The sequence below is a fragment of the Artemia sp. Qi Xiang Cuo genome, chromosome 3, assembly GCF_049724085.1.
Source record: "Artemia sp. Qi Xiang Cuo chromosome 3, ASM4972408v1, whole genome shotgun sequence".
Lineage (NCBI taxonomy): Eukaryota > Metazoa > Arthropoda > Branchiopoda > Anostraca > Artemiidae > Artemia > Artemia sp. Qi Xiang Cuo.
The window spans coordinates 44,125,789-44,150,871 of NC_142796.1; the positions used below are offsets into that span (position 1 = coordinate 44,125,789).

At 37.0% G+C, this 25,083-nt stretch overlaps 1 protein-coding gene across 1 annotated transcript in view; it reads left to right on the top strand.

Annotated features, from left to right (window-relative positions):
• Nucleotides 1–6,691: 6,691 nt before the first annotated feature.
• Nucleotides 6,692–25,083, top strand: part of LOC148954140 (uncharacterized) — a 114,540-nt gene continuing 96,148 nt past the window's right edge. Inside the window, exon 1 of the mRNA XM_089086933.1 lies at nt 6,692–6,833. Within this exon, the coding sequence (XP_088943059.1) occupies nt 6,777–6,833 (57 nt within the window). The 5' untranslated portion in view covers nt 6,692–6,776. The remainder of the gene's footprint in view (nt 6,834–25,083) is intronic.

Here is a 25,083-nt window from a genome sequence, read left to right on the forward strand (position 1 = left end):
CGTACATTTTGTTTAAATACTTATTTTTTCATTTTCCAGATTCAAGATTTTTATTTAACACAAATGAATAGATAAGCTGAAGTATTTAAAACGAGCCAACATAGAGCTACGATCGCAATGAATGGTACTTGTTATATCTCCAAAATTGACTCCCCCTCCCCTCTCCTACCCTCCCCTGCCCCTCAGAAATGGGGGAACGAAGGGAACGTTAGATCCTATTTTAAATTGACAATACTTTTCAAACGTTACTTGTGTATGATACAGACCACATCGGAGAGGCAAAGCTAGGTCAAGTAACAAATTACCTGAGTTAACAACCCCTTCGGGGTTACCTTAACTGTTAATCAGTTTAATCCTTTTTTTCTCTACCGTCATACAATCCAATCACTAATTAGAATCATTCACACTCCTATTATTCAAAACATTAATTAATATCGTTCATTGTCTACTTAAATTAAGTTATAGACAATACTGGTTTAGAAAAACTGGAATAAAATAATTGATGATATTGGCAGCTAAACAAGACGCACCGGTCATGTATACCGTGAATTAGAAATCTGGTAAAGTGTGTCAGAAAAACTTGAACCAAACCAGATTATACCCACCTAACCAGATTGTACCTACCAAACCAGACTTGCTTGAGTACATCATACGTCGCCAAGTTTAAAAAAAAAAAAAAAAAAAAAAAAAAAAAGGTGTTACCTCATAAAAACCCGTCTGCTAAGACAAGTACCGTTCATAGTAATAGGTGACTGACCCTGACAAGCCAATATACCGGTTAAACTGCACACATATCCATGTAGGCGTGAATGTAGGCTTGAAAATCACGGTTCAAAAGCACGGTTCAAAAGCACGATTCAAATCTTATACACCCTTACTACTCATATTCTGCCTTTACATGGAGTTTCTAAATTTTATTCAGCTTTATTTTTGTTTAAGCATGAGTGTGGATTATTGCCATAATGTTTCGGTCAAATGTTCGTGGCTGGATGTAATGTCCATGAATACTCAACAAGAACAGCATCCCAGATAAGACGACCTCAGGCTTTAACTCGAAGATAATTCTTCTCTATCCGTCATGTGGGACCAGGGTTTTATAATAGTTTATCAAATGAATTATTAGTTGATGAACATATTGCTAGTTTTAGGAGTAGGTTAAAATCTCTGTGTTTTGGTGAGTATAATATTTCTTAGCGATTTTCTCTTGAGGGGTCTCTCAGTTGTATTTTGGTTATTTTTTATTGTGGATGTGTGAGGGTGGTAGTGAGAGAACGGTGATAATTAGTTATGTTTTTTTTTTATTTTTGGGGCTGCACTAAATTGGAGGAGGTTGTGCCGTACTTTTTTTCTCTCTTTTCTTTTTTTATTTATTGTTTTACGTTGTTGATAACGATGTATATATCAGGGTTTTTTTGAAGGGTGTATAGCCTAAACAAGTTTGCTTCTGGTGGTTGATTTGTTTATTTTTTTCATTTAAATAAAAACCCTTGTCAGTTAGTTGCCCTCCAATTTTTTGGTCACTTGAAAAGGGCACTAGAACTTTTAATTGCCATTCGAATGAACCCTCTCGTTACAGTCTAGGACCACTGGGTTGATACGATCACCCCTGGAAAAAAATGAACACGCATCCGTTATCTTTCTTCTGGCGAAAACTAGAAAATTCCACATTTTTGCAGATAGGAGCTTGAAACCTCTACAGTATGGTTCTCCAATACGCTGAATCTGATGGTGTGATATTCATTAGGATTCTATGACTTTTGGGGGATGTTTCCACATTTTTTTTGAAAATGAGGCACATTTTCTCAGGCTCGTAGCTTTTGATGGGTAAGACCAAACCTGATGAAACCTACATATTTAAAATCAGCAGAAAACTCCAATTCTTTTGATGTATCTATTGGTATCAAAATTCCTTTTTTTAGAGTTTCGGTCACTATTGAGCTGGATCGCTCCTTACTTACAGTTTGTTACCACAAACTGTTGGAAAAGTTCAATTGTCATTGTTTCGGATATCGTATGTCACAAAAGAAAAAGGAAAAAGTGGAAAATTGTTTTTAAGACGCATATTTATTGCTTTACTAAAATTGCCTTTTGACATACCAAAGGCGCAGGGGGCTAAGTCTCTCTCCCAAAAGGTCTTGTGTTGAAAGTTGTATCCTACATAACACGGAAAGCCTCGTATTTTGATCGTTTTATATGTTTATTTTGAATTTTTTAAAATGATAAAAAAACACATTTGAGGAGCTACTACGACTCAAAAGACTTTTATTTTATAGATTTGTTTAAAATTAGTAGGTCTCTCTTCCAAAAGAAATACTGAAATTCAAGATTAATATTTTTAAGAGATCTAGAAATCTATGCTAGAAATCTATTCTGTCTATCTCGTGAGAAAAAAAAACAAATGTTTCGTTAATTGAAAATTACCATCATTACCATCATCATCATAATTGAAGATCACCATTTCGATGACTATACTTTAGAGCCTTAATTAAAAAAAAAAAAAATCATGTGAATGACGTAGGAGATGGGCGCATCTACTAATAGTATTGCAATAACGTAATGAATCGTATAAAAGATATTTTATAAAGACAATGTTTTTGATTAGCATAAAAGGTACTTATGCATTATAGCGACCCCTCTCAAGATTTGAAGTTAGGTTAATCTTAATGAAATATACCTAAATATGATGAAAATATAATACTTTAGTAAAAAAATAATAACAAACTTCAAAAAAAATTAATTAAATACCTAACCAAAATATCAACTCTATATATTTAATATTTAATGAAAATATACCTATATAGTAGTTTATCTCACTGCGTCTAAGCTAATTGTCTCCTCGAGTAGGAGATGTGCCTGGACCCCTTCGAGAACTACCAGATACCAAGGACAAAAATATATCAAGTTAATGAAATTTAAGCTCCCTTCAGGTGAACGCAAGTATAGTTTTGAATAACAAAATTTAAATATCACGAAGGGGCATCAGAATTTTAGAACTGCCTAAGTTGGGCATAGCCCGACATTGGTTGGGAAACACTGATCTATGCCTACGAATGAAATTCAAGGCACAGTTTTCTGTCAAATCTTAAAGGGAGATAACCAGAATGTATTCTTCTTTCTAATGAAAATTTGTGAGGTAGACTAGATATCCTTAATCAATTTGAACTTCATAGTGTGCTTTGAAAGTTGAACTATCATAAAAAGTTAATGAATCGTGTTTTAGTTTCTAAACTGTATTTTTGAAGGCAAGAGAGATTTTCTGGCTTAACCCATTGCCAGAGTCGTAACTCAGAGGGGGGGAAAGGGGGTCACCTCCCTTTGCAGCAAATTTTCCATGTTTTTCCATTTCCTAATAGCTGTAAAAAAAATACTATGAATTAGAGTACGTGTTCAATATGGATACAACTTGATAAACTAAAATAAGACTCCATTATTCGTCAACGCTGCGTGGAATTTTCAACTTTATACTGTTAGCTTTTCCTGAGGTACTGCAGATCCACCTTTTTGACAACATGCATGCACATTGTGTCTTTTGATCTGATTGAATTTACCGTCCTCCTCAACATTCCCTGAAAGTATCAACTTAATACCTTTAGCCGTTCTTGCAATTTCGTAGATGTGCCCTTTTAGCAACGTAGATGCATATAATGTTTCCTGATTAGTCCAACTTCCTCCTCAACATGCCCCGAAAGTTTCACCCTAACATCCTCAGCTGCTCTTGAGCAAGTGCAGATACGCCCGTTTGACAGCCTGGATGCAAATACTGTCTTTTGACTGATAGTTCAACATCCCTCTCAGCATTTCTTGAAAGTTTACCGCTATTATTAACTTTTTTGAACACCCAGGATCAAACATATCCCAACTTCCCAAGAACAAAACCTATACCTAAACAACGGTCAACGTGTATAATTTGCAGTCTTTGCTTAAGAGGTTGTGAGGACTTAGGGCATCCCAGGAAGCTTTCTGAAACTTTAGTTATTGAAACTTTCAATAATTTCAACCAAAATGGCCATCAAAAGATTTTGATTGGATGTCTGCGAGGGTTGAGGAGGAGACCAGGCAGCGATAAGGGTAAATGAGTTGGCTGGTCACCCTTCAAACGCTCTCGACTCTTATAAGGGACACTAGAACTTCCAACTTTCAATTAAATGACCCACTATCAAAGGCTTTATGATGATAACTCCTTTCATATGAAATGGCATGTGGAAAGGTAAAAATACGGCATTGGACTTTACAGTCCCTACCGATGGTGCTGATCTCCGTTTCTTGGCCCTTCAGCCAGGAAGTGCAACGGGGAGTTGGGGGCCAACCATACTGTGCTTTCGCACCCTTCCTGTTTACCTTCCCGCAGATTTCTCCAGGTACCCACTTAAAGCTGGGTCGACTCTGGCTGAGCTTACACAGTCACGCCAGTGACCCCCGTTCCTGTCCAATGTGGAAAATACTATAATATCACAAATAACATGCGTAAACAATGAATTCTATAGCTTTAAGACCTTCCCCTAGGGCTGGGGGGGGGTAAATTTATATCCAAAGGCATAGTTATTGGGCCTTTCAACTATGATGAACAAAATGGCTGTTTCGAAATTTTGATTGGACGATTTTGGGAAAAAAGGGCCGGGCGAGGGGCCTAGTTGTTTCCAGTGTTTTTGATCACTTAAAAAATGCACTAGAAATTTTAATTTCCGTTCGAATGAGCCCTCTCACGATGTTCTAGGACCAATGGGTCGATACGATCACCCCTGGGAAAAATAAAATAATAAACACGCATCCGTGATCTTTCTTCTGGCAAAAAAAGGACGAAATTCCACATTTTGTTCAGATATTAGCCTTACACCTCTACAATAGGGTCTTCTGATATGCTGAATCTGACGGTGTGATTTTCATTAATATTTATTAATTTTAGGGGGTGTTTCCATCTTTTTCCGAAAATCAGGAAAATTTCCTCAGGCTTGTAGTCTTTAATTGGTAAGGCTAAACTTAATAAAACTTATATATTTTAGATCAGTATAATAAGCCAATCCTTTTTTTGTATCTATTGGTATCAAAATACCGTTTTTTAGAGTTTCGGTTAGTATTGAGTCGGGTCGCTCCTTAGTTACAATTCGTTACCACGAACTGTTTGACAGTGCTCTTGTTCTGTCAATGATTTTGTCATTGAGTTTACTATTAATTTTATTAAATATTGACGTTATTATTACTGTTAAATGTTATTATAATTGTTATTGTTATGCTTTTGAGTAGTATTTATTACTGGTTATTATTAATTAATGAGTATTTATTTATTAGTGTATTGAAGTAATAACCTATTCAATTGTTGATACATTTGAATCAAAATTCTCCTCTCCAGTAATAAGCTGCACTGAAAAATTAATTTCCGACATCTTCGGCAGATCCCACTAGATATTACTCTTAATCGTTTACTTAAATAGCCAGGGAGTATCCAGAGGGAGTAACTCGGTTTGACCCACCAAATTTTCCAAATTTTCGGTTTGACCCCAAAAATTTTCGCCCGACTCGTACAAAAGTAACAAAAATATATGTGATCGAATTTTTGCTGTACGAACAACAAAAATGTTGTTGTTTGTTGTGTGTTTTTGTGTACGAATTATGTGATCGAAAATATTAGTGCTTCTAACTGGTTAATATCGATATCCTCCAAAGGTTTTACACCTCTGCTTATCATTTGCACTTTTGAGTCGTACCTCAGCAGATGTGATCCCTCAAATGTTGTATGTCTCGTTAACATTACTCTCTGTTTGCAATTAACACATTTGGTTTACCTGTATGTGGGATAAAATAATACGTCATCCATTTTACAACAGACAATATTCTTTTTTTTCTTCTGTACATAAACTGCTTTCATCCAGGTTCAAACAAATATCTGGTTCATCAAACTTAAATCTGATGAAGGAAGCACATTTGCTTCGGTTCAAGTTTCCAAGTTCAATATGGGTTTTAATTTCAAAAACAAAGATGTAAAAATACATTTTCTTATGCATTGATGCAAATTTGGGCCCTTAGATAATATATACACTAAACACAGCATGGTCTTCTTTCTTCTCAAACTTCCATCCAGAACCCCCATCAAATATCAATAAATTTAATCTGACCCTTCCTCCACTCGTACCCCCTTGAAGCATCAAACAAAATATAAATAATAAGAATATTATCAAAAATACTCCAAGCAAAATAATAAAATAAATAGATCTAAAAAACAAAAATTTTATCCTCTAGAAACTTTTAACTCTCTTTTTAAAGGAGCTGAGAAACCCAAAGGATTTCTGCTCTTTCGGAAGTGCATGCCACTCCCTAGCATAGGCAGTTCTGTGATGAAAATCTGACCTAGCTGTCAAACCTATCTGCTGAGGCATTAATAGCTTATAGCATTAGTGTTTTTGTATGAGTCACTATACCAGTGGACTTAATTTTTTTTATTGATTTTACTTTCTGGATGCTGCCAAATTAAGGTTCAGACGGTTCCTAATAAATGCTTGCTGCAATTGGTCTGTGTCCTCCTGCCCAGGAAAGAAGCGAGTTTACCAAAGGTCTTTGCCATAAAATCTGCTTTGTTTTTCGTTAATTAGTGGCTGAAAATATCCTCATTTTTCATATTTTTTCCAATGTTTTTGTTCTTCATTTCCTTTTTTTAATTAATTCCTGTATTGAATCTAATGACTTAGTTAACTTTCAGTGGTGAAGATACTCCCATTGACATAGAAGAACTAAAGCGAAACAGATCCAGATCCAAAACTAACATTCATCCTGTAGACTATGTTATGGAAACAACGTATGTGCCCCCTAGTGCCTATGCCAAAGAAGCGCAAAATTTGACGGTTAGCTTTCTATTTATTTCTTTTATTTTTCTACTCTCGAACGTTTCATAATTGTCTTTTGTTTAGTATTGAATACTTCCTGAAATACAAGCCTAGAATTGGGCTGTTGAGAAGGAAACATGTTAAGAAAGGAATTCCTACTTCATAATATGCACACCAATTGTAGTTATAGCATTTTGACTGTGATTCCACAATATTTACCCCCCTCCCCTTCGTAATGCGCAAATACGAGCACATACGAGCAAATACTCGTATATAGCACAAACTATATATTTTCCACTTGTTTTCCATTTGTTTATCCTGTCAGCATTTATTCAATTTAGAGGTACACCCGTGTAGTCAAAACGTGAGTGACGCATTGCAAAATACGTGGGAAATATATAATTTGGGCAATAGATTTGAACATTAGAGGGGATATATGGGTAAAGTGCCATGGGACTGCAGTCAAAAAGTGTTAACTACAATTTTCCTGCATATTATGAAGTAAGAATAGCTTTCTTAACATGTTTCCTTCTCAACAACCCCAATTCTAGGCTTATACCCTTTATATAGTTAACTAACTATATGGTATCCCTATAGGCTACTTATGATAACTCCTTAGTCCTGCTTAGAGACTTATATATTGTGATTTTAACCTCAATTAGGAAGCAATAGCTTCAGAAATCCCTAATTACTAGCTTAACTGGAAATTAATACAATAAATACAATAAAACCCTGTGTGTTTTGATTTGGGTTTAAATATTGCAAAATTAGCTTCAGATTTTCCATCAACAAGCTCAGCCCTTGAATGTAACTTTAATGAAAATCAAACACCACTTGTAAATCAGCAGATTTTGGATTTACATACTGCAGCGTTAGCTTTGGATTTGTCAAGCTCGACATTTGTCAATCAACAAGCTCATAAATCATTGAATCTAACTTTTGTGGAAATCAAACAGCATTTGTGAATCAACAACCTGAAACTTAAAATGTATTCCACATGTTTGCTATAAGAGGTTCATGCGGAAAAAATTAGTATTTTCTAATGATTAATATTTAATCGGTCAGAACCATTTCCTAGATAGTCCCTGAATAATCATGAGTCGAGTTATGGAATTAAGATGACTATATTGAAACTCAGGTAATATTAAAAGTTTCTAATATGCCTGTAGTTGATGTGTTATAAGCCTCTTGATCCTTCAGGCATAGCCTTAGGCATTTTGCCAAATCTGGAAACGAATTCTTTTTTTCAGTGCTTGTTTTTGGGAGTTAATAATGTTATTGGGAAATACTGTCATGAAGCATATTAACCCGCTTAAGATTCTTAAGGGTAATTGCGGAAAACACAGCAGTAGTTGTATAGTATTTAGACACTATGTAAACACACTTCCATCTGAGCATACCAGATTAGATTTTAGTTTTTGTGTTCACCTGAAACCAATTGTTTTACTGCCTGTCCAATACCAAATGAGCTTGAAGTTTTTTTGATAACCACTTTGACCTGTTGGCTATTGCTGCTTCGGCAATCTTTAGCGAGTCTTTCTCCTACATCTGACCTTGTCCTCAAAACCCTCCATATGGCTCAGATTCCTCCTTCCAGATATTTTTCTTTTGTTTTCCTTGTTTTTAGCTTCAGGAGGCAACGGATTTATGGACCGGGAAATCAAGAAGCTTAAGTCGACGCCTTCTTCCCTTGCTTACACAAATTTATATAACCAATGTGTGCAACATCAGAGGCAACGCTATAGCGTTGCCTATAGTAGCTGCAATGTTTTATTATTTTTTCAGAGGTACTTCGTATGGAAGGGTTGGTTATATAAATTTCGGAGGGGCCTCATTCGATTAAGAATTTCAAGTTCTAGAGCCTTTTTAAGAGTCAAAGGGTATTGGAGGGCAACTCGCCTGCACACCTTTTCCTCCAAATGCATCTAATCAAATTTTTGAGATAGCCATTTTGTTATAAATTATTCAAAGATCAGATATCGAAAACTCTAAGGTCAACACAACCCCCCTCCCCATACCTGGGGGCAGGCATTGTAAATTATACCCTGGGGGCATATATTGTTGTTAAGGAAGGGGTATTCGTATAGACTTTAAAGGGAACTCATTTGATTGAAAATGGAAAGTTCTAGTTCACTTTTAAGAGTCAAAAGAGATCGAAGGGCAACAAGACCACCCCCCCCCCATGCATTTTCCCCCCAAGCGCATCCGATCAAAATTTTGAGATCTTTATTTTGTAAAAAATAGTTCATTTATTGCATAACGAAAACTCTGGGGTTGACGCAACCCCCCAGAGCCCGGGGGTAGGTGATATATTTTATGCCCCGAGGGCATATGAGGTTTCTATGGAAAGGGGCTGTCGTAAAAACTTCAAAGGAGCTCACCGTATTGGAAATTGAAAGTTCTAGTTCCTTTTTTAGAAGTCAAAAGTGATAATAGGATGTCTATCCTACCCCCACCCACCCTCTTTTCCCCAAATACAACAGATCCAAATTTTGAGATAACCTTTTTGTTTGAAGTAGTCCAACAACCAGATAAAAACAATTTCGGGATCAACATAACCCTAAGAGTCCAGGGGAGGGGCTGAGACTTATTCCCCTGGGGTATATGATATTTTTACGGAAGAGGTGGTCGTATAAGCTTCGGAGGGAACTCAATGATTAGAAACTAAAAGTTCTAGTTCCCTTTTTAAGAGTCAAAAGAAAATGGGGGACAACTAGCCCCCTCGCCCTTTTTTCCTCAAATCCATCCGATTAAATTTCTTAGATAGCTATTTTGTTAAAATAAGTTTTTAAAAATCCGGCTTTGACACAACCCCCAAAAGCCCGGGCAAAAGTGTTGTAAATTATGCCCTAGGGGCATATAAGTTTTATATGCGAGAGTTTTTTTTTTAAAATAGTTCAAAGATCAAATAAGCCCAACCCCACCCCTACTAAAACAAAACTTATTAACGATATCTAATTCTAAAAATTGTGGAAGCGGACCCCTGTCCCTTCATGGCCCGATCCACCTCCCTCCTCTGAAAAGCTTATCAATGGTAAATTATGGGAGCTGACCCCAGGTCCTCCCTCCATGGCCTGACCCCCCCCCCCCCAAAAAAAAAAACAACTTATTAACGAGATTTTATTCCAAAAAATCATGGTAGCTGACCCCTGGTCCTCTCTCCATGGCCCAACGCCCTCCAAAAAACAGTTTATCAACGATATTTTATTTCCGAAATCATGGGAGCTGACCCCTGAACTTCCATCCATGTCCTCACCCCCCCCCCCAAAAAAAAAAGAAACAACTTATTAACGAAATTCTATTCGAAAAGTTGTGGGAACTCACCCCTGACCCTCCATGGCCCGACACTACCCCCTCCCCCCCAAAAAAAAACTAAAAATCTTATTAACGATATTTTATTCCAAAAATTATGGAAGCTGAACCCTTGCCCCCCAAGGCCTGCCCCCTCCCCGCTGAACGATAAATCATGTGAACTCCAACCATTTGTCCTACCTCCATTCCCCCCCCCCCCAACTTAAAAAAATATGAATGATATTTTGTTCCAAAAATCATGGGAATTCACTTTAATTTTATTAGCTCTTTCCAAGATTTCAAGACACTTATAGGTTGTTCTATTTTACTACAAACAAGAGTTTGGCTACTGTCCGTTTCCCTAACGGTAAAAGCATAAAGTCTATTGCGTATTCGGCGTATTACTAAAACGAATTATATTGCAAATATTTCCTTTTGTACTTGTTACAAAATTCAATGAAAATTGTAGTGAAATAACATCTTCAGCTGATGAGCTTTAAGTATGATTGCTTGTTTGTTTGCTATGATTGTTTATTTGATTTATGTTCGTATTGGGATTGATTTATGCTTCAATAGCAAAATATTTTTCTTTGTTTTAAGCTTGATTTGCATATTCAATTTAAGCTTTACTCGTTTTTTATTTAATTATTTATATTATTACCTGTTGTATATTTTTTTGCTATGAGTTTTTATTTAATTTCTGTTCGTTTTGGGTTTCATTTAGTCTTTAATAGTATGTTCTGGTCGTTTTAAGCTTGAGTTATTGGGGGTTTCTATTTCTTCTGATGTTAAGTTTAATTTAGATTTCTTTGAAAAACTTCTCTATCGAAAGTTTTTTTTTTAATTAATGCACGTAAGTAACACTTTTGGTGAAGAATTTTGTGCGTGCAGTTATAGATTTTTGTTACAAGTCCATGAGATTTTTATTATAGGTTTATAACCTGTCTGCGCTTATAGATTGGGTGAATCAGCTGAGGCTCTAGGTGGACGGTCCCTATTAGGCTTAGGTCACTTGTTCGCCTGCAAGTCCAGGCGACTTAACGTTGATGCGTCAATCCTAAGACTTGGTCAACCTGCCTCAGACTCTAAGTGGGAGTACCTCTCTAAAAGCTAACAGAAAAGTAATTGTCCAATAAGAGAGTCATAGTTACTCTTGCTTTTACCCAAACAGTAGGAAAGCTATAGGTCTCCCCGTTCGCCTGCAAGTCCAGGGGACTTGTCGGTCATGTGTTAATTCTAAAACTCGGTGACCCGGCTGAAACTTTAAGCGGGCGGGCCTATTAGGCGTAGGTTACATATTCAACTGTCAGTCCAGGCAAATTCAGTTCTCCCTTTTGCATGCAAGTCCAGTGGACATTGTCCGTCATGTGTAAACCGAAAAATCTCGGTCATTCTCATTGCAATTCCAGTGGAGTTTCCCAGTAGGCAAAGCTTATGTAATAAGAACAATCTCAGTTGCCCAATCGCCTTCAAATTCAGGTGGCCATGGTCAATCATAAATCTTTGAAAAAGTTTTATTTGCGGTTTTCAGTTGATAGTCTGAGTGAGAGGCAAAGCTGGCATAATCCTTTTTCAGAATTATATAAGGATGACGTCATTTCACTTGTTGATTGATAGCCTATCGTCCATCTATCTTAGAGCAAAACTAAAGTAGATAGGCGTGTTATGAGGGTAATTCAAATAGTCTATGAGTTCTAAGAGCCATTTGAAGGCATTTTGAGACATCAAATAAAATTTTTTTTAAAGATTTATGACTGACCATATCCACAATAAGGTTCGGCCCTGTTTCTGTTTTCATTTCTGTTTCTGTTTTTTCTAACCTGTTTCTGTTTCTGCTTTTGAAAAAAATAGAACAGAACAGAAAACAGATACAGGTCATATGTTTTTGTCGGATGTGTTTCTGATTCTGTCCTGTTTTCTTCTTAACCTTTTTTTCCGTTTCTGTTTTTTTTTTTGCCTGTTTTCTATTTTTATCATTTTACAGAGCGCTTGCGTTTTCACTATTGTCTATCGGATAATGGCTTTTGCACTAATATCTGGCGGCGAAAAGTCTGAGTGTCTGTATAACAGAAGAAGAAAATGAAAAGAAAAGAAACATTCAAGGGTGGTCTTGAATAACAAGGAACAAGCGATCCAGAGAGGCAAAAGGTTGAGCGTAAGCTCGAATTTGTAGTATTGTGAATAAGTTCGTCTGGTCAGAAAATGTTAGCCATCCCAGGTCTGAAGTGAGCTGAACCTTAAACAGTTCTTTGTATATTCATAAAACAAACATTCATAGTAAGCTGCTAGACCACTCTCCCCCAAAAATATGTGTTCTTCTGAGTGATTGATGCTGGAGCACGTATCTATGTGACGACAAAAGATCGATGTATTTAGGTGCTTTATATTTTTTTGCAATTTTAGCACTCTTTTTTGCATTTTTCTACCAAAAAGTCTTGATTAAAACACAAAATCAACTTCTACTAAACATAAAAGCCGTTCCAAAAATAGACCTTCTATCTTCCCTTTTCACCTGCTCCTTCATCAATGGCTCAGAAACACTTCGGTAATGTTGATAAAATAAAGGTGAAAGTATCTTGTTTCTCCATTGCCAACACAAGGAGAAAAAAAATATAGTGAGGTATCCCGAAGTTGCTGTTTGTCATACAGAAAAGGATTCGCTTTCTGAAAATGAGAAGTTGGAAGAGCAGCACAAGATCCAAAGAAGTTCCGGTAATATTTCAAGTAAAGGGACTTGCGATATTTACTCTATGATGCTGCGCAACCATTCTAATCAAGTGAAGTTGACAAAGCAGTGTGTAAGAGCAGTACTTTTACACAAAATTCTTCTGTCTGTGTTTGACAACGGTGGTATGAGTGGACTTGTTAAAACTTTCACTGGTGGTCTTCACTCTCCATCTGCTCGTACAACCAAGAGACAGATCTTTCAAGCAAAGAAAAAGAAACCTATGTATATGAAAGCAGATATGAGAGAGGCCAAAAAGTCTCATTGACCTTTACAGGAGAAGACTACATGTCAGTAACTCAAGAAAATAAGTGGATAATGAGCCTTTCAAAGTTGCATAATACACTTCAAGCGCTTGAAAGTTAGACAAAAAGCTGAAAATATACTCGCAGCTATCAAAGTAGCCCTGAAAAAACGTTCAATCGAAGATGACATATTTCCTGTAGTATCCGACTCTGGTTCAAATATTGTTAAAGCCCACTACCATGAGGGGGATTCAAAGGTCTTCATGCTTTGGTCATTGCCTTCACCTTTGTGTAACAAATGCTCTTAAGGTCTGGGGAGAAATTACCGCAGAGAAAGAAGTTGAATACGAATCTGATGACAATGATGACTCTAGTAGAGAACAAAAGATTGATGCAGCAGAATATGAACTAGCCCATGTCATTGATGAAGCTATTGATAACACCGAATCTGAAATGAATGATCCTGACGAGTCGAATGAAGAAAATGTGTCTGACGATTGGGCAGAAATTACGTCTGATTCTGGAGGCCGAAGTAGAGACATAGGGCCGTGTCAATAAATGCTGCACTGCAGAAGTTGCGTGAAACCATGAATTTACTAAAAATCAAATGTCCATCATGACATATTTGAAAGTTCGCTGGGACAAAACACAAACATTGACTAGTACCTCCTTCCAAAGAAAGTTCACCTTCAGCAATTTTATGACCTTAATGTTCGAGATATTAAGATCAGAGAACTGGAACTGTCCGAGCAGGAATTGTTTATTCTTCAGAGCCCATATAGTTGTTTGTACTCTTCTGAAGAGGCAACTAAAAATTCCAGTAGATCCACAAAAACGACATCGATCAAAGCGTACATGCTGGTGAAGAGGCTGGTAAGATTCAGCGATGTGAGATCAATGAACCAGCTCGATAATTCTCTTAAGGATAAGCTCTTATTCCACTCAAATAAGTACGTCGTTCACAACCCTAAATTCAAATTGGAGCTTTACCAGCATATAGCGTTTTTGGATCCATTTGCCTATGAATAACTTTGGTGGAAAGATTGGTGGCCAGACAGTCACTCACTAGCTTATTTAGTAGTTCATATGAGCTCGCTCCCTTAGGTGAGAATTGAAATATGAAAGAACCAGAGAATCTGAGTGAAGTTGATTACTACTTTTCTCTGTTTTAAATAAACAAGGCTAAACCCCTCTATCCAAAGACAAGATACTACAGCAGGTTGGAATACAGAATCCCTTAGTTTTGAGAAAAAGCCCGAAGCATCTCTAAAATGGCGTTCGATCGAAATAAAAATACACCATTGAAATCGCCATGGTCAAACACACCTAACCGGAGGATTACAGTCCCCCACCCTAAAAATTTCGGTCACATCTGCAATGACCGACTTAGTAGCAGCAGTGTAAGAAATTTTGCTTACAATGGAACCATTTTGGGAGAATTTGATGTGAAACATTCAAAATTCTATTATCTGCTAATAGCTTACTACTACTACTACTACTACTGAAAACTCACTGTACCATCAAGCCATTTGAATTCAACGCAGCTAAGTTTTTTAATGAAAATATTTAAAGTGTTTAAGGTATTGTATGAATGGCTTGCAAAAAAAAAACACGAAGATACAATTACTACTAACAACTCACTGCACCATCAAGCAGCGTGAGACCTAATCTGCTACGTTTTATCAAGAAAATATCTGAGATTGTTTCAAGTATTGTATGAGTGGTTTACAAAAACAAAAACACGAAAATACTATTAATACAATGTAAGAGATTTTATAAGAGCTAGCAATGTAAGAGCTAGCAATGTAAGAGATTGTTGCTGATAATGGAACTCTTATTGGAGAATTTGATATGCAAATTTCAAAAACCCTATAATTTTCTAATACTACTACTACTACTAACGACTCATTGTACCATCAAGCCATCTGAGGTCAACATAGCTACGTTTTATCATGATAATATCTAGAATGCTTAAGGTATTGTATGAATTGTTTGCAACAACAACAAAAAAAAAAAAAATGAAAATACAGCTACTGCTAGAAAGTCACTGCACCAGGGCTGCGGTTTTTATGCACTATTATGTTTTATTTTCTGATGTCGTGAGTTTACTTACAGTGAATTTGTCAGCATTTATGTAGGCAATCCTTGAATGAATGACTTCACAGTGGAAGATACCCTTTCCTGCCCGTATAATATTTATATCAGTGCCCTAAGGATAAATTGTTTTAATAATGTTTGTAAATTTGTTTCTTAATAAACCTATATGTACAATAAAAGTCTTTGACTTCATCTTTTAGATCTCTTATTCTACGTGTAGGTGGCCATCGACAACGACTAGTGACGATAGGTCATTGGGGCATCCAACATTAAAAAAAAATTATACGTGGTATGATCTAAGAATAAAATTCGGTTCATCTCTAACAGACTTTGCTTAAAACCCTTTTTACCTATTTCAGACTCTAGTTTATCCCCTTTGTTAACCCGTAAGTAGTGTCTATGTCTCTAAAAATTCCTGTTTACATGTCTCAGACGATTAGAAACAGTCAGTTTCAATTCCAAGGGACAAATCTCTGACTTTTGGGAATAAAATTAGTTCGCTCGTTCAAGACTTTGGAAGAAAAAGGTCCTGTTCACCTATTTCAGACTAAAGTACAAGCCACCTGTGAGCTCGGTAGTAGGGACTTATGTCTCTGAAAATTCCTGTTCATGCCTCTCTGACCATTAAAAAAAAGTCTGTTTCAATTCAAATTGACATGTTTGTGGCTTTTGGAAACAAGCTCAGTTCGCTCGTTTATAACTTTAGAGATAAAGACCTGTTCACCTTCTGAAACTCTAGTACATCCCACCACCCCTGTGTGCTTGGTAGTAGTGCTTATGTCACTGAAACTTCTTGATCTTACATCTCTGACCATTAGAAAAGGCTGTTTCAATTTGGCTAATTTCAATTTGTTTAACTCCTTAACGAATCTAAAATGTGAATCTAAGACGTAATAAGGAACAAATATTTATTCCTATAAAACAAAAACATTCTTACAAGAGCCATCAGTAAGGATATTTGACGATAAATTGATAAATTGGGGTTCTTCCAGAACGATAGTGAAGCTTTCTATACTCTATTTCTTTTATACGAGTCTTCTCTGCCGTATCTCAAACAATGTGAAGAATTCCTACAAGGGGACTCGGCTTTTCTTGATCTTTTATTTTGCTCTTTGTGAACTTTTTCTAGTAAAATGTAGCTTCTTTTCCAAGAGCTTCGTTGAGTTTTTGAGCTTTCTTTGGGTGGTAAGGATGTCCTTTATTTCATTAGTTTCTTACTTGGCCAATCTAAAGATGTGTTTCTCTTTATTCTTGTTAATATCATTTTGTTTACGTTTTGCTGTGTCGTATGTACTTGATCACGATCGGGCATGTCACTTGGCATCCACTGCGTGAAGAACCTAACCTTTTCTTCGGGAGGGTGATAAGCCCCTTCAAATCTGGGGCATTTAAACTCTTCTAAACTGAAAAGTGGAATTCTGGGATCACCCTTTTGAATTAAAAGTTTATCCGTAGACACATTATCCTTTACATATAGCTCTTCAACTCCGATGAGATTGCATATTTCTATGAATTCTTTCCTGAACAGTACTCAGTTTCTTACCACTTTTATTATATGGCGTAATCACTCGGTCATAAAATTCCAGTCGGTTCGTATGTCGTAATGTATTACTTTACAAGCTTTTATCATTGTAAAAAATATTATACTTCACTTTCCAGTGATAACTGTCAATTTCTTCATGTTCCACAGTCAATAATAAAAGTATACATTCAAATATAATTCCACAAGACGATGATTTCAAGCCAAAATATTCAGCCTCGTATAGTTCAATCATCTTGAAAGCTATCGATGTAGCATCTACAATAAAAAATAAAATATAACGTAACCGAATTGTTCAGCAATGTATGGCACCACGGGCCTAGAAAGAACATATTATTTTATAATATTACTCAAAAATATAATCAGATACTATCTAAAACCATGCTTTGGTAGTCTTATTTTAAATTTATGGCGAAAGGAACGTGTGCCGCTAGAGGCCTAGAAAGAAAATATGAGGAAATCTCAGCATAGGTTTCTTCGTAAGGTTCCATGGCCAAAAAGAAGCCAACGAAAAAGAAATAATACCAACGAATAAATGAAAAAATTACGGAATTAAGTCACATGTATTGTGCCCAAATGAAATTGAATTGAATAACTCATCTCCGTTACTCCACTCCCCTTCCTGTCTAATGATGTGTAACCCCTTTGCTCTAAGAGTGATTTAAACTTTAAGAGGGTAGGCCCTCCTTAGGTGGGGAGGGATGGGGCTTACATGATATTAAAAATCATGATTATAATAAAAAAGACGCCTGTTTAACAATCTGTATTTACCATTAAAAAAACACTCTCCACCCCAGTCATTTAACGTATATATAGGACATTTTTTTTTTTATTCATTATCGCGTGAACTAAAATACTTGAAATCTATCAAAGCTGAATTTTATTTCGCCAAAAACCATCGTTTTACTAATACAGGAAGTATGAAAGAAACCCTTTTCTTCAATTATAAGGTTTTGACAGTTCGCGCTATTCACGGTAATTTAGGCTTAACCCAAATGCCTCTTGATTCATTTGGTGGACCTGACAATGCAGCAATGTAATTTCTATGGTAAGATGTATTTGACATGTTGAAATGTAATTATTTTACTCCCCATGTAAATGTGAAATGAAACGGGCGGAAGGGGTTTTTGCTGTTGTTTTCCTATACGAAATTCTATCGGCTTCAATTTAAGTATACTCACCTTTTTGGGGGGAAGGGAAACCCCCATTCCTTAATGTACTTAGAAATTAAATTCTTACCTAATGGTATGCTCGGACCACTTTTTTTAAATTCTTCTTTCATTTTTCAGCTTTATAACTCTCTATGCTTCTATGCACATTTTATACCCTGAGTAACAAAGGAACTACTCGGTCCACTATCCGGTAAGAGAATCAGCAAACTCTTGGGTAAGGCATGTAACGGGAAAACCTTTGTTGCTGGGTTAAAAAGGCTTCTTGAACTAAAATATGTCTTGCGTATGCCCTAGCAAAGCAAGTCTTGCGTAAGTCCTACTAAGACAAATGACGTTGACTCAAAACTCAAAACTCATTGTTGTCGGATTATAAAGGCTCTTGTCAAAACACGCTGAAAATTTCCTCCGGATAAATCTCCCGGAACATCTCCACCTGCAAAATTGAGTTGAGAAAGAGAAAGTAAGACAAAGAAAAAATTCGTAAAGGAACTCTGTCAAATCCTTTTAGTGAAATTTTTTCCCTTGAAAGATCACCACCGGAAAATTCTGTCCACACGTAAAATTAACCCCATGAATACACTCCAAGTACACCTCCTCCCCCAAAACAATATCTGTGAACCTCCCAATAATGAGTACTATACGTACACAATGGGCAAATTTTATAACTTAAAGACCCATCCCAAGGAGCTTGGCGGGTCATGTTTCTCCAAAGGTATAGTTTTTGAACATTCCAGCTATTCTGAGAAAAATGGCTATCCCAAACTTTTATTTGGACGATTTTGGGAAAAAGGAGCGTGGAAGGAGGGCTAGTTACCCTCCAATCTTTTTGGTCACTTAAAAAGACACTAGAGATTTTAATTTCTGTCCAAATGAGCCCTCACCTGATGTTAGAGAACCAGGGGTTCGATGTGATTACGCCTAGGGGAAAAATAATTCAAAGGCAAGGCTAATGGCGATCCCTATAGTAAAGGCCATACGGCTCCTATGTTTTATTATTTATTTATCTGTTTATTTATTATGGTTTTCCCCAGGGGCACTTCATATGGAAGGGGTGGTCGTATAAACTTCAAAAGAAGGCTCAAGGGGGATTGCAAATAGAGAGTTCTAGTGCCCTTTTTAAGAGTCAAAATGATCGGAGGGAAACTAGCCATCCACGCCCTTTTCCCCCAAAATACATCCAATAAAAATTTTTGAGGTAGCCATTTTGTTAAAAGTAGTTCAAAGATCATATAACAAACACTCCGGTATCGACACAACCCTCCAGGCCGCAAGGGCGGGCGTTGCAAGTTATGCCCTGGGGGAAAATATGGTTCTTACAGAAGGGATGCTTGTATAAACTTCAGAGAGGACTCATTTGATTGGAAATTAAAAGTTTTAGTTCACTATTTCACAGTAAAAAAAGATCGAAGGGCAAATAACCCCCCCCTCCCAAGCCCTTTTATCTCCAAATCCATTAGCTAAAAATTTTGAGATAGACATTTTGTTAAAATTACTTCAAAGGTCAGATAACAAATCTCCGATGTCGACGCAACCGCCCAGGGCCAGGGAGCAGGCGTTGTAAGTTATGCCCTGGGGGCATATATGGTTCTTATGAAAGGGATACTCGTATAAACTTCAGAGAGGGCTCATGTGATTGGACATTGACAGTTCTAGCTCACTTTTTAAGGGTCAAAAGTGATTGGAGGGCAGCTAGAATTCCCCACGTCTTTTTTTCCCCAAATACATTTGATAAAATTCTAAGGTAGCCATTTTGTTAAAAATAGTTTAAAGATCAAATAACTGAAATTCCTGGGTTGACACAACCCCCCAGGGCCAAGGGGCAGGCTTTTTAAGTTATACCCTCGGGGTAAATATGGTTCTTATAGTGGGAGATGCTCATATAAACCTCAGAGAGGGCTGATTTAATTGGAAATAAAAAGTTCTAGTTCACTTTTCAGAGTTTTATTTTTTTTCTCATTGGCACTTCATATGGAAGGGGTCGTCGTATAAACTTCAAAGGAGGTTCAAGGGGGATTGCAAATAGAAAGTTCTAATGCCCTCTTTAAGGGTCAAAAGAGATCGGAGGGCAACAAGCCCCCCTCCCCTAGGGCCCAACCCCTTAGGGCCCAGGGGAAGGCATTGTAAGTTATGCCCTTGGGTATATAAGGTTCCTATGAAAAGAATGCTCGTATAAACTTAAGAGAGGGCTCATTTGATCGGAAATTGAAAGTTCTAGTTCACTTTTTAAGAGTCAAAAGTGATCAGAGGGTAGTTATCCCCCCGCCCTTTTTTCCTCAAATACATCAAATAAAAATTTTAAGATAGACATTTTTATAAAATAGGCCAAGTCAGAAAACAAAACTCCGATGTCGACACAGCCTTCAGGACCCGGGGGCAGGTGTTGTAAGTTATGCCCTTGGGGCATATATGGCTCTTATGGAAGGGAGGCTCGTATAAACGTCAGAGACGTCTCATTTGATTGGAAATTGAAAGTTGTAGTTCACTTCTTAAGAATCAAAAATGATCGGAGGGCAGCTAGCCCCCTCCTCCCAACGCCCTTTTTCCACCAAGTTTTGTTAAAAATAGTTCAAGAGTCATATAACAAAATTCCCAGTGTCAACCCAACTCCCCAGCGCCCGGGAGCAGGCGTTGTAAGTTATGCCCTGGGACATGAATGGTTCTTATGGAACCAATGCTTGTATATACTTCAGAGAAAGCTAATTTGTTTGGAAAGTTAAAGTTCTTGTTCACTTTTAAGAGTCAAAAGAAATCGGAGGGCAACTAGCCCCCCCCCCCCCGTTTTTCACCAAACGCATCAGATAAAATTTTTGATATAGCTATTTTGTTAAAAATTGTTTAAAGGTCAGATAACAAAACTCTGGTGTCGAAATCCCCCCAGGGCCCGAGGGCAGTCGCTGTAAGCTATGTCCGGGGGCCCATATGGCTCTTATGGAAGGGGTACTCGTATAAACTTCAGAGAGGGCTTATTTGATTGAAAATTGAAATTTCTAGCTCATCTTTTGAAGAATCAAAAGGAAAAAAGGTTAACAGCCCTCCTCACGTAAAAAAAACAAAACGCCAAAAACACCGGTGTCGAACCACACCCCCCCCTCAGGGCCCTGGGCAGGCCTTGTCAGTTATGACCTGGGGGTATATATGGTTTTTATGGAAGGGATACTCGTATAAACTTCAGAGAGGGCTTAAGGAGTGGAAACTTAAAGCTCTAGTTCACTTTTTAAGATTTAAAGTGATCAGAACTTAACTAGCTCCACCCCTTCCACTCCTTTCTTACTCTAGGCCCATCCAATGAAAATTTTGAGATGACCATTTTGTGAAAATCGTTCAAACGTCAGATAACAAAAAATCCAGTATCGACACAGCCCCCCAGGGCCTTGGGGTTGGCCTTGTGAATTACGTCCTGGGGGCAATTATGGTTCTTATAGAAGGGATGCGCGTATAAACTTCAGAGAGGGCTCATTTGATTGGAAACTGAAAGTTCTAGTTCACTTTTTCATAGTCAAAAGAAATTAGAGGTGAACTAGCCCCATCTCCCTCCACGCCTCCTCCCCCCTCCCAAACCCATCCGATAAAAATGTTGAGATGACTATTTTGCTACAAATAGTTATGATTACGGTAAGATGTATCATCAGATATTAAAACTCCGGGGTCGACACAACCCCCCAGGGCCCAAATACAGGCGTTGTAAGTAGTGGCCTGGGGGCATATAGGGCTCTTATAGAAGGGATACTCGTATAAACTTCAGAGAGGGCTATTTTGATTGAAAATTGAAAGTTCTAGTTTACTTTTAAAAGGTCAAAAGAGATCGGATGGCAATTAGCCACCCCCCCATCCCCTACGCTCTTTCCCCCCAAATTCTTCCGATAAACATTTTGAGATAGCCATTTTGTTAAAAATAGTTCAAACATCAGAAAATAAAAGAAAAATGAATGAAAGTTCTAGTTCACTTTTAAAGAGTCAAAAGAGATCGGATGGCAATTAGCCCCGCCCCCCCACCGCCTACGCCCTTTTCTCCCAAACTTTTTCGATACAAATTTTGAAATAGCCATTTTGTTAAAAATAGTTCTAACATCAGATAATAAAAACTTCAAGGTTGACAAAAACCCCCAGAGCCCAGGGGCAAGTGTTTTAAGTTATGCCACGGAACATATAAGGTTCTTATATAAGGAGAGGTCGTATAAACTTCAGAAGTGGCTCATTTGATTTGAAATTGAAAGTTCTAGTTACCTTTTTATGAGTCAAAAGGTATCAGAGGGTATCTATCCCTCCCCCCAACACGCATACACATCCTTTTTTCCCAAATGCATCCGATTAAAATTTTGAAGATTGCTAGTTTGTTAGAAGTAGTGCAACGATCAGATAACAAAATCTTTGGGGTCAACATACCCCACCTAGAGCCTGGAGGAAGGGCTGCAGCTTATGCTGTCAACTCAACTCCCTAGGGCCCAAGGGGAGTCGTTGTAAGCAATGCCCTGGGGGCACATATGGTTTTTATGGAAGGGATACTTGTATAAACTTCAGAGAGGGCTCATTTAATTGGAAATTGAAATTTTCTAGTTAACATTTTTAAGAATCAAAAGAAATCCAAGGGCAACAGGAGTTCTGTTGCCCCCATGCCTTTTTCCCCAAACCCATCCGATAAAAATTCTGAGATAGTCAATTTTTAAAAAAATAGTTCATGTATCAGAAACCAAAACTCCGGTGTCAAACACCCCCCCCCCCAAGGCCCTGGGCAGGCGTTCTAAGTTATGTCCTGGGGGCGTACATGGTTTTTATGCAAGAGATGCTCGTATAAACTTCAGAGAGGGCTTTATTGATTGGAAATTTAAAATTCTAGTTCACTTTTTAAGATTCAAAACTGATTGGAGGACAACTAGCTCCACACCCTCCGCTCCTTTTTTCCTCCAGACCCATCCAATAAATATTTTGAGATGACCATTTTGTAAAAAATCGTTCAAAGATCAGATAACAAAAAATCTGGTGTCGACACAACCCCTCAGGGCCCGGGGGTAGGCGTTGTAAATTATGTCCTGGGGGCATATAAAGTTCTTATAGAAGGGATGAGCGTATAAACTTCAGAGAGGATTCATTTGATTGGAAATTGAAAGTTCTAGTTCACTTTTTCATAGTCAAAAGAGATCAGAGGCAAACTAGCCCTCCTCCCTCCACGAGCCCGGAGGAAGGGCTGTAACTTATGCTGCGGGGCATATAAGGTTTTAATGGCAGAGGTGGTCGTGTAAACTTTGGATGGGACTCAAATGACACACCCCATAGCATAAAATCCGACCCCCACATATCCTCACTTTTGCAGCGCAAATGGGAGGATAGCTCTATACAGCCTACTGCTTGTGACTGGTTATTTCTTATGTAAAGTTAATAATGTAATTAATTTTTACTCTGTCACCAAGTTGTAGACAAAAGAAAACTTAAGGTCATAAAGGCAATAAGGTTTTGGTGTTTTATTGTTTTTTCTTAGTTGTTCCGTAAGATTAGTGAAACAGCGCCACCACGGGAAGTTTGTGCACAGCCAGTATCGTCCACCCCTTAGTATTACCCCCGCCCCCCCCTCCTGTGCCTTTTTCCTCAAATGCATCATCAAAAATTTTATCAAAATTTTGAAATAGGGATTTTGTTCAAAATTCAAATTACTATAGCTTAGGGGCTGAGAAGTCCTCCATAGCCCCCTGGGCAAGGATTGTAACTTATCTAAGTTGCCTATTATTAGAATATAAGATTTTTTTGGAAGGGGTGGTCGTATAAACTTTGGAGGGGGCTCATTTGATCGGAAATTGAAACTTATAGTTTTTTTAAGAGTCAAAAGTGATCAATGGCCAATTAGCCCACGCCCCACTTTTTCATTGGGCATCCTTTCAAAATTACGAGATTGCCATTTTGTTCAAAAAACTTCAAAAGTCTAACAACTATGCTTCCGGGGTTGAACCCCCCGCCCCAACCTGGGGGAAATGGCTTTGAGTTACGGAACTTGCTTATTGTTACTTTGACCCTTTGTATACTTCAGTGGTTGGTTTTAGTGATTTATGTGGCAACTTTGATTTACGTTGCAAAGGCTGTAAGTTATGCAAGCTGCTTATTGTTACTTTGATACCTTGTTTACTTTCATGCTTTCTTTATTTTGTTATTTTTCACTTTAATATTGTTACTTTGATACTAGTTTTGATACTTTGATGAACGTTTGATGTTGAAAAATGCTTGATTTTGAAATAAGGAATTTTTGAAAACTTGAAACTTTTTGCAATCAAAAACGAACAAAAATTAATTAAAAAAACTTACCAAAAAAGAAGTTTTTTAAGAAAGAGTAATGGTCATTTTAAACTTAATACCTGTTAAAATTCAAATTCGAAACGAGCAGAAATATTATCAAAGAATAAATGAAACTCAAAACGAACAGAAATTAAATAAAAAATCATAGCAAAGAAAAACATACAACAAACAACAATATAAATGAATAAATAAATCATAAAGCGAGTAATTCTTAAAATGAATATGCAAATCAATCTTAAAACTAAACAAAATATTTTGATATTGAAGTATATATGAAACCCAAAAACGAACAGAAATTAAATAAACAATCAATGCAAACAAACATACAATAGATACTAATACAAATAAATAAATGAATCTAAAAACGAGTGAAAATTAAACTGAATGTGCAAAATTAAGCTTGAAACAAACAAAAATTACTACAAACAAGAGCTTGGGTATCGCTTCCTTCTCTCACTGTAAAAGTCTAAAGCCTACTGCGTCATTGGCGCGTTACTGAAAACGATTTATATTACAAACATTTTCTTTTGTACATAATATTGAAAATAAACATTAAAATTCCAGTAAAATTTTGAACTGATGAGCTTTCAGCAATTAATATCATTAAACATCAAATACCCAGTTTAATTTATTAGTTCCTTCTAAGATTGTTCAAGAAGAAGATAGTTTCACTACAACCATGAGTTTGAATACTGCCATCTTCATTAATTTTAAAAACCTAAAGCCTACTGTGTCAATGGCGCTTCACTGAAAACTAGTTATATTACAAATATTTTCTTTTCCAGTTCTTACAGCATTGAAAATCAACATAAAATTACAGGGAAATAAAATCTTGAACTGATGGATGTTTCAGCAATTAATATCATTATATATCAAATATTCAATTTGATTTTGTCTATACTTTTCAAAACTCTTCAAG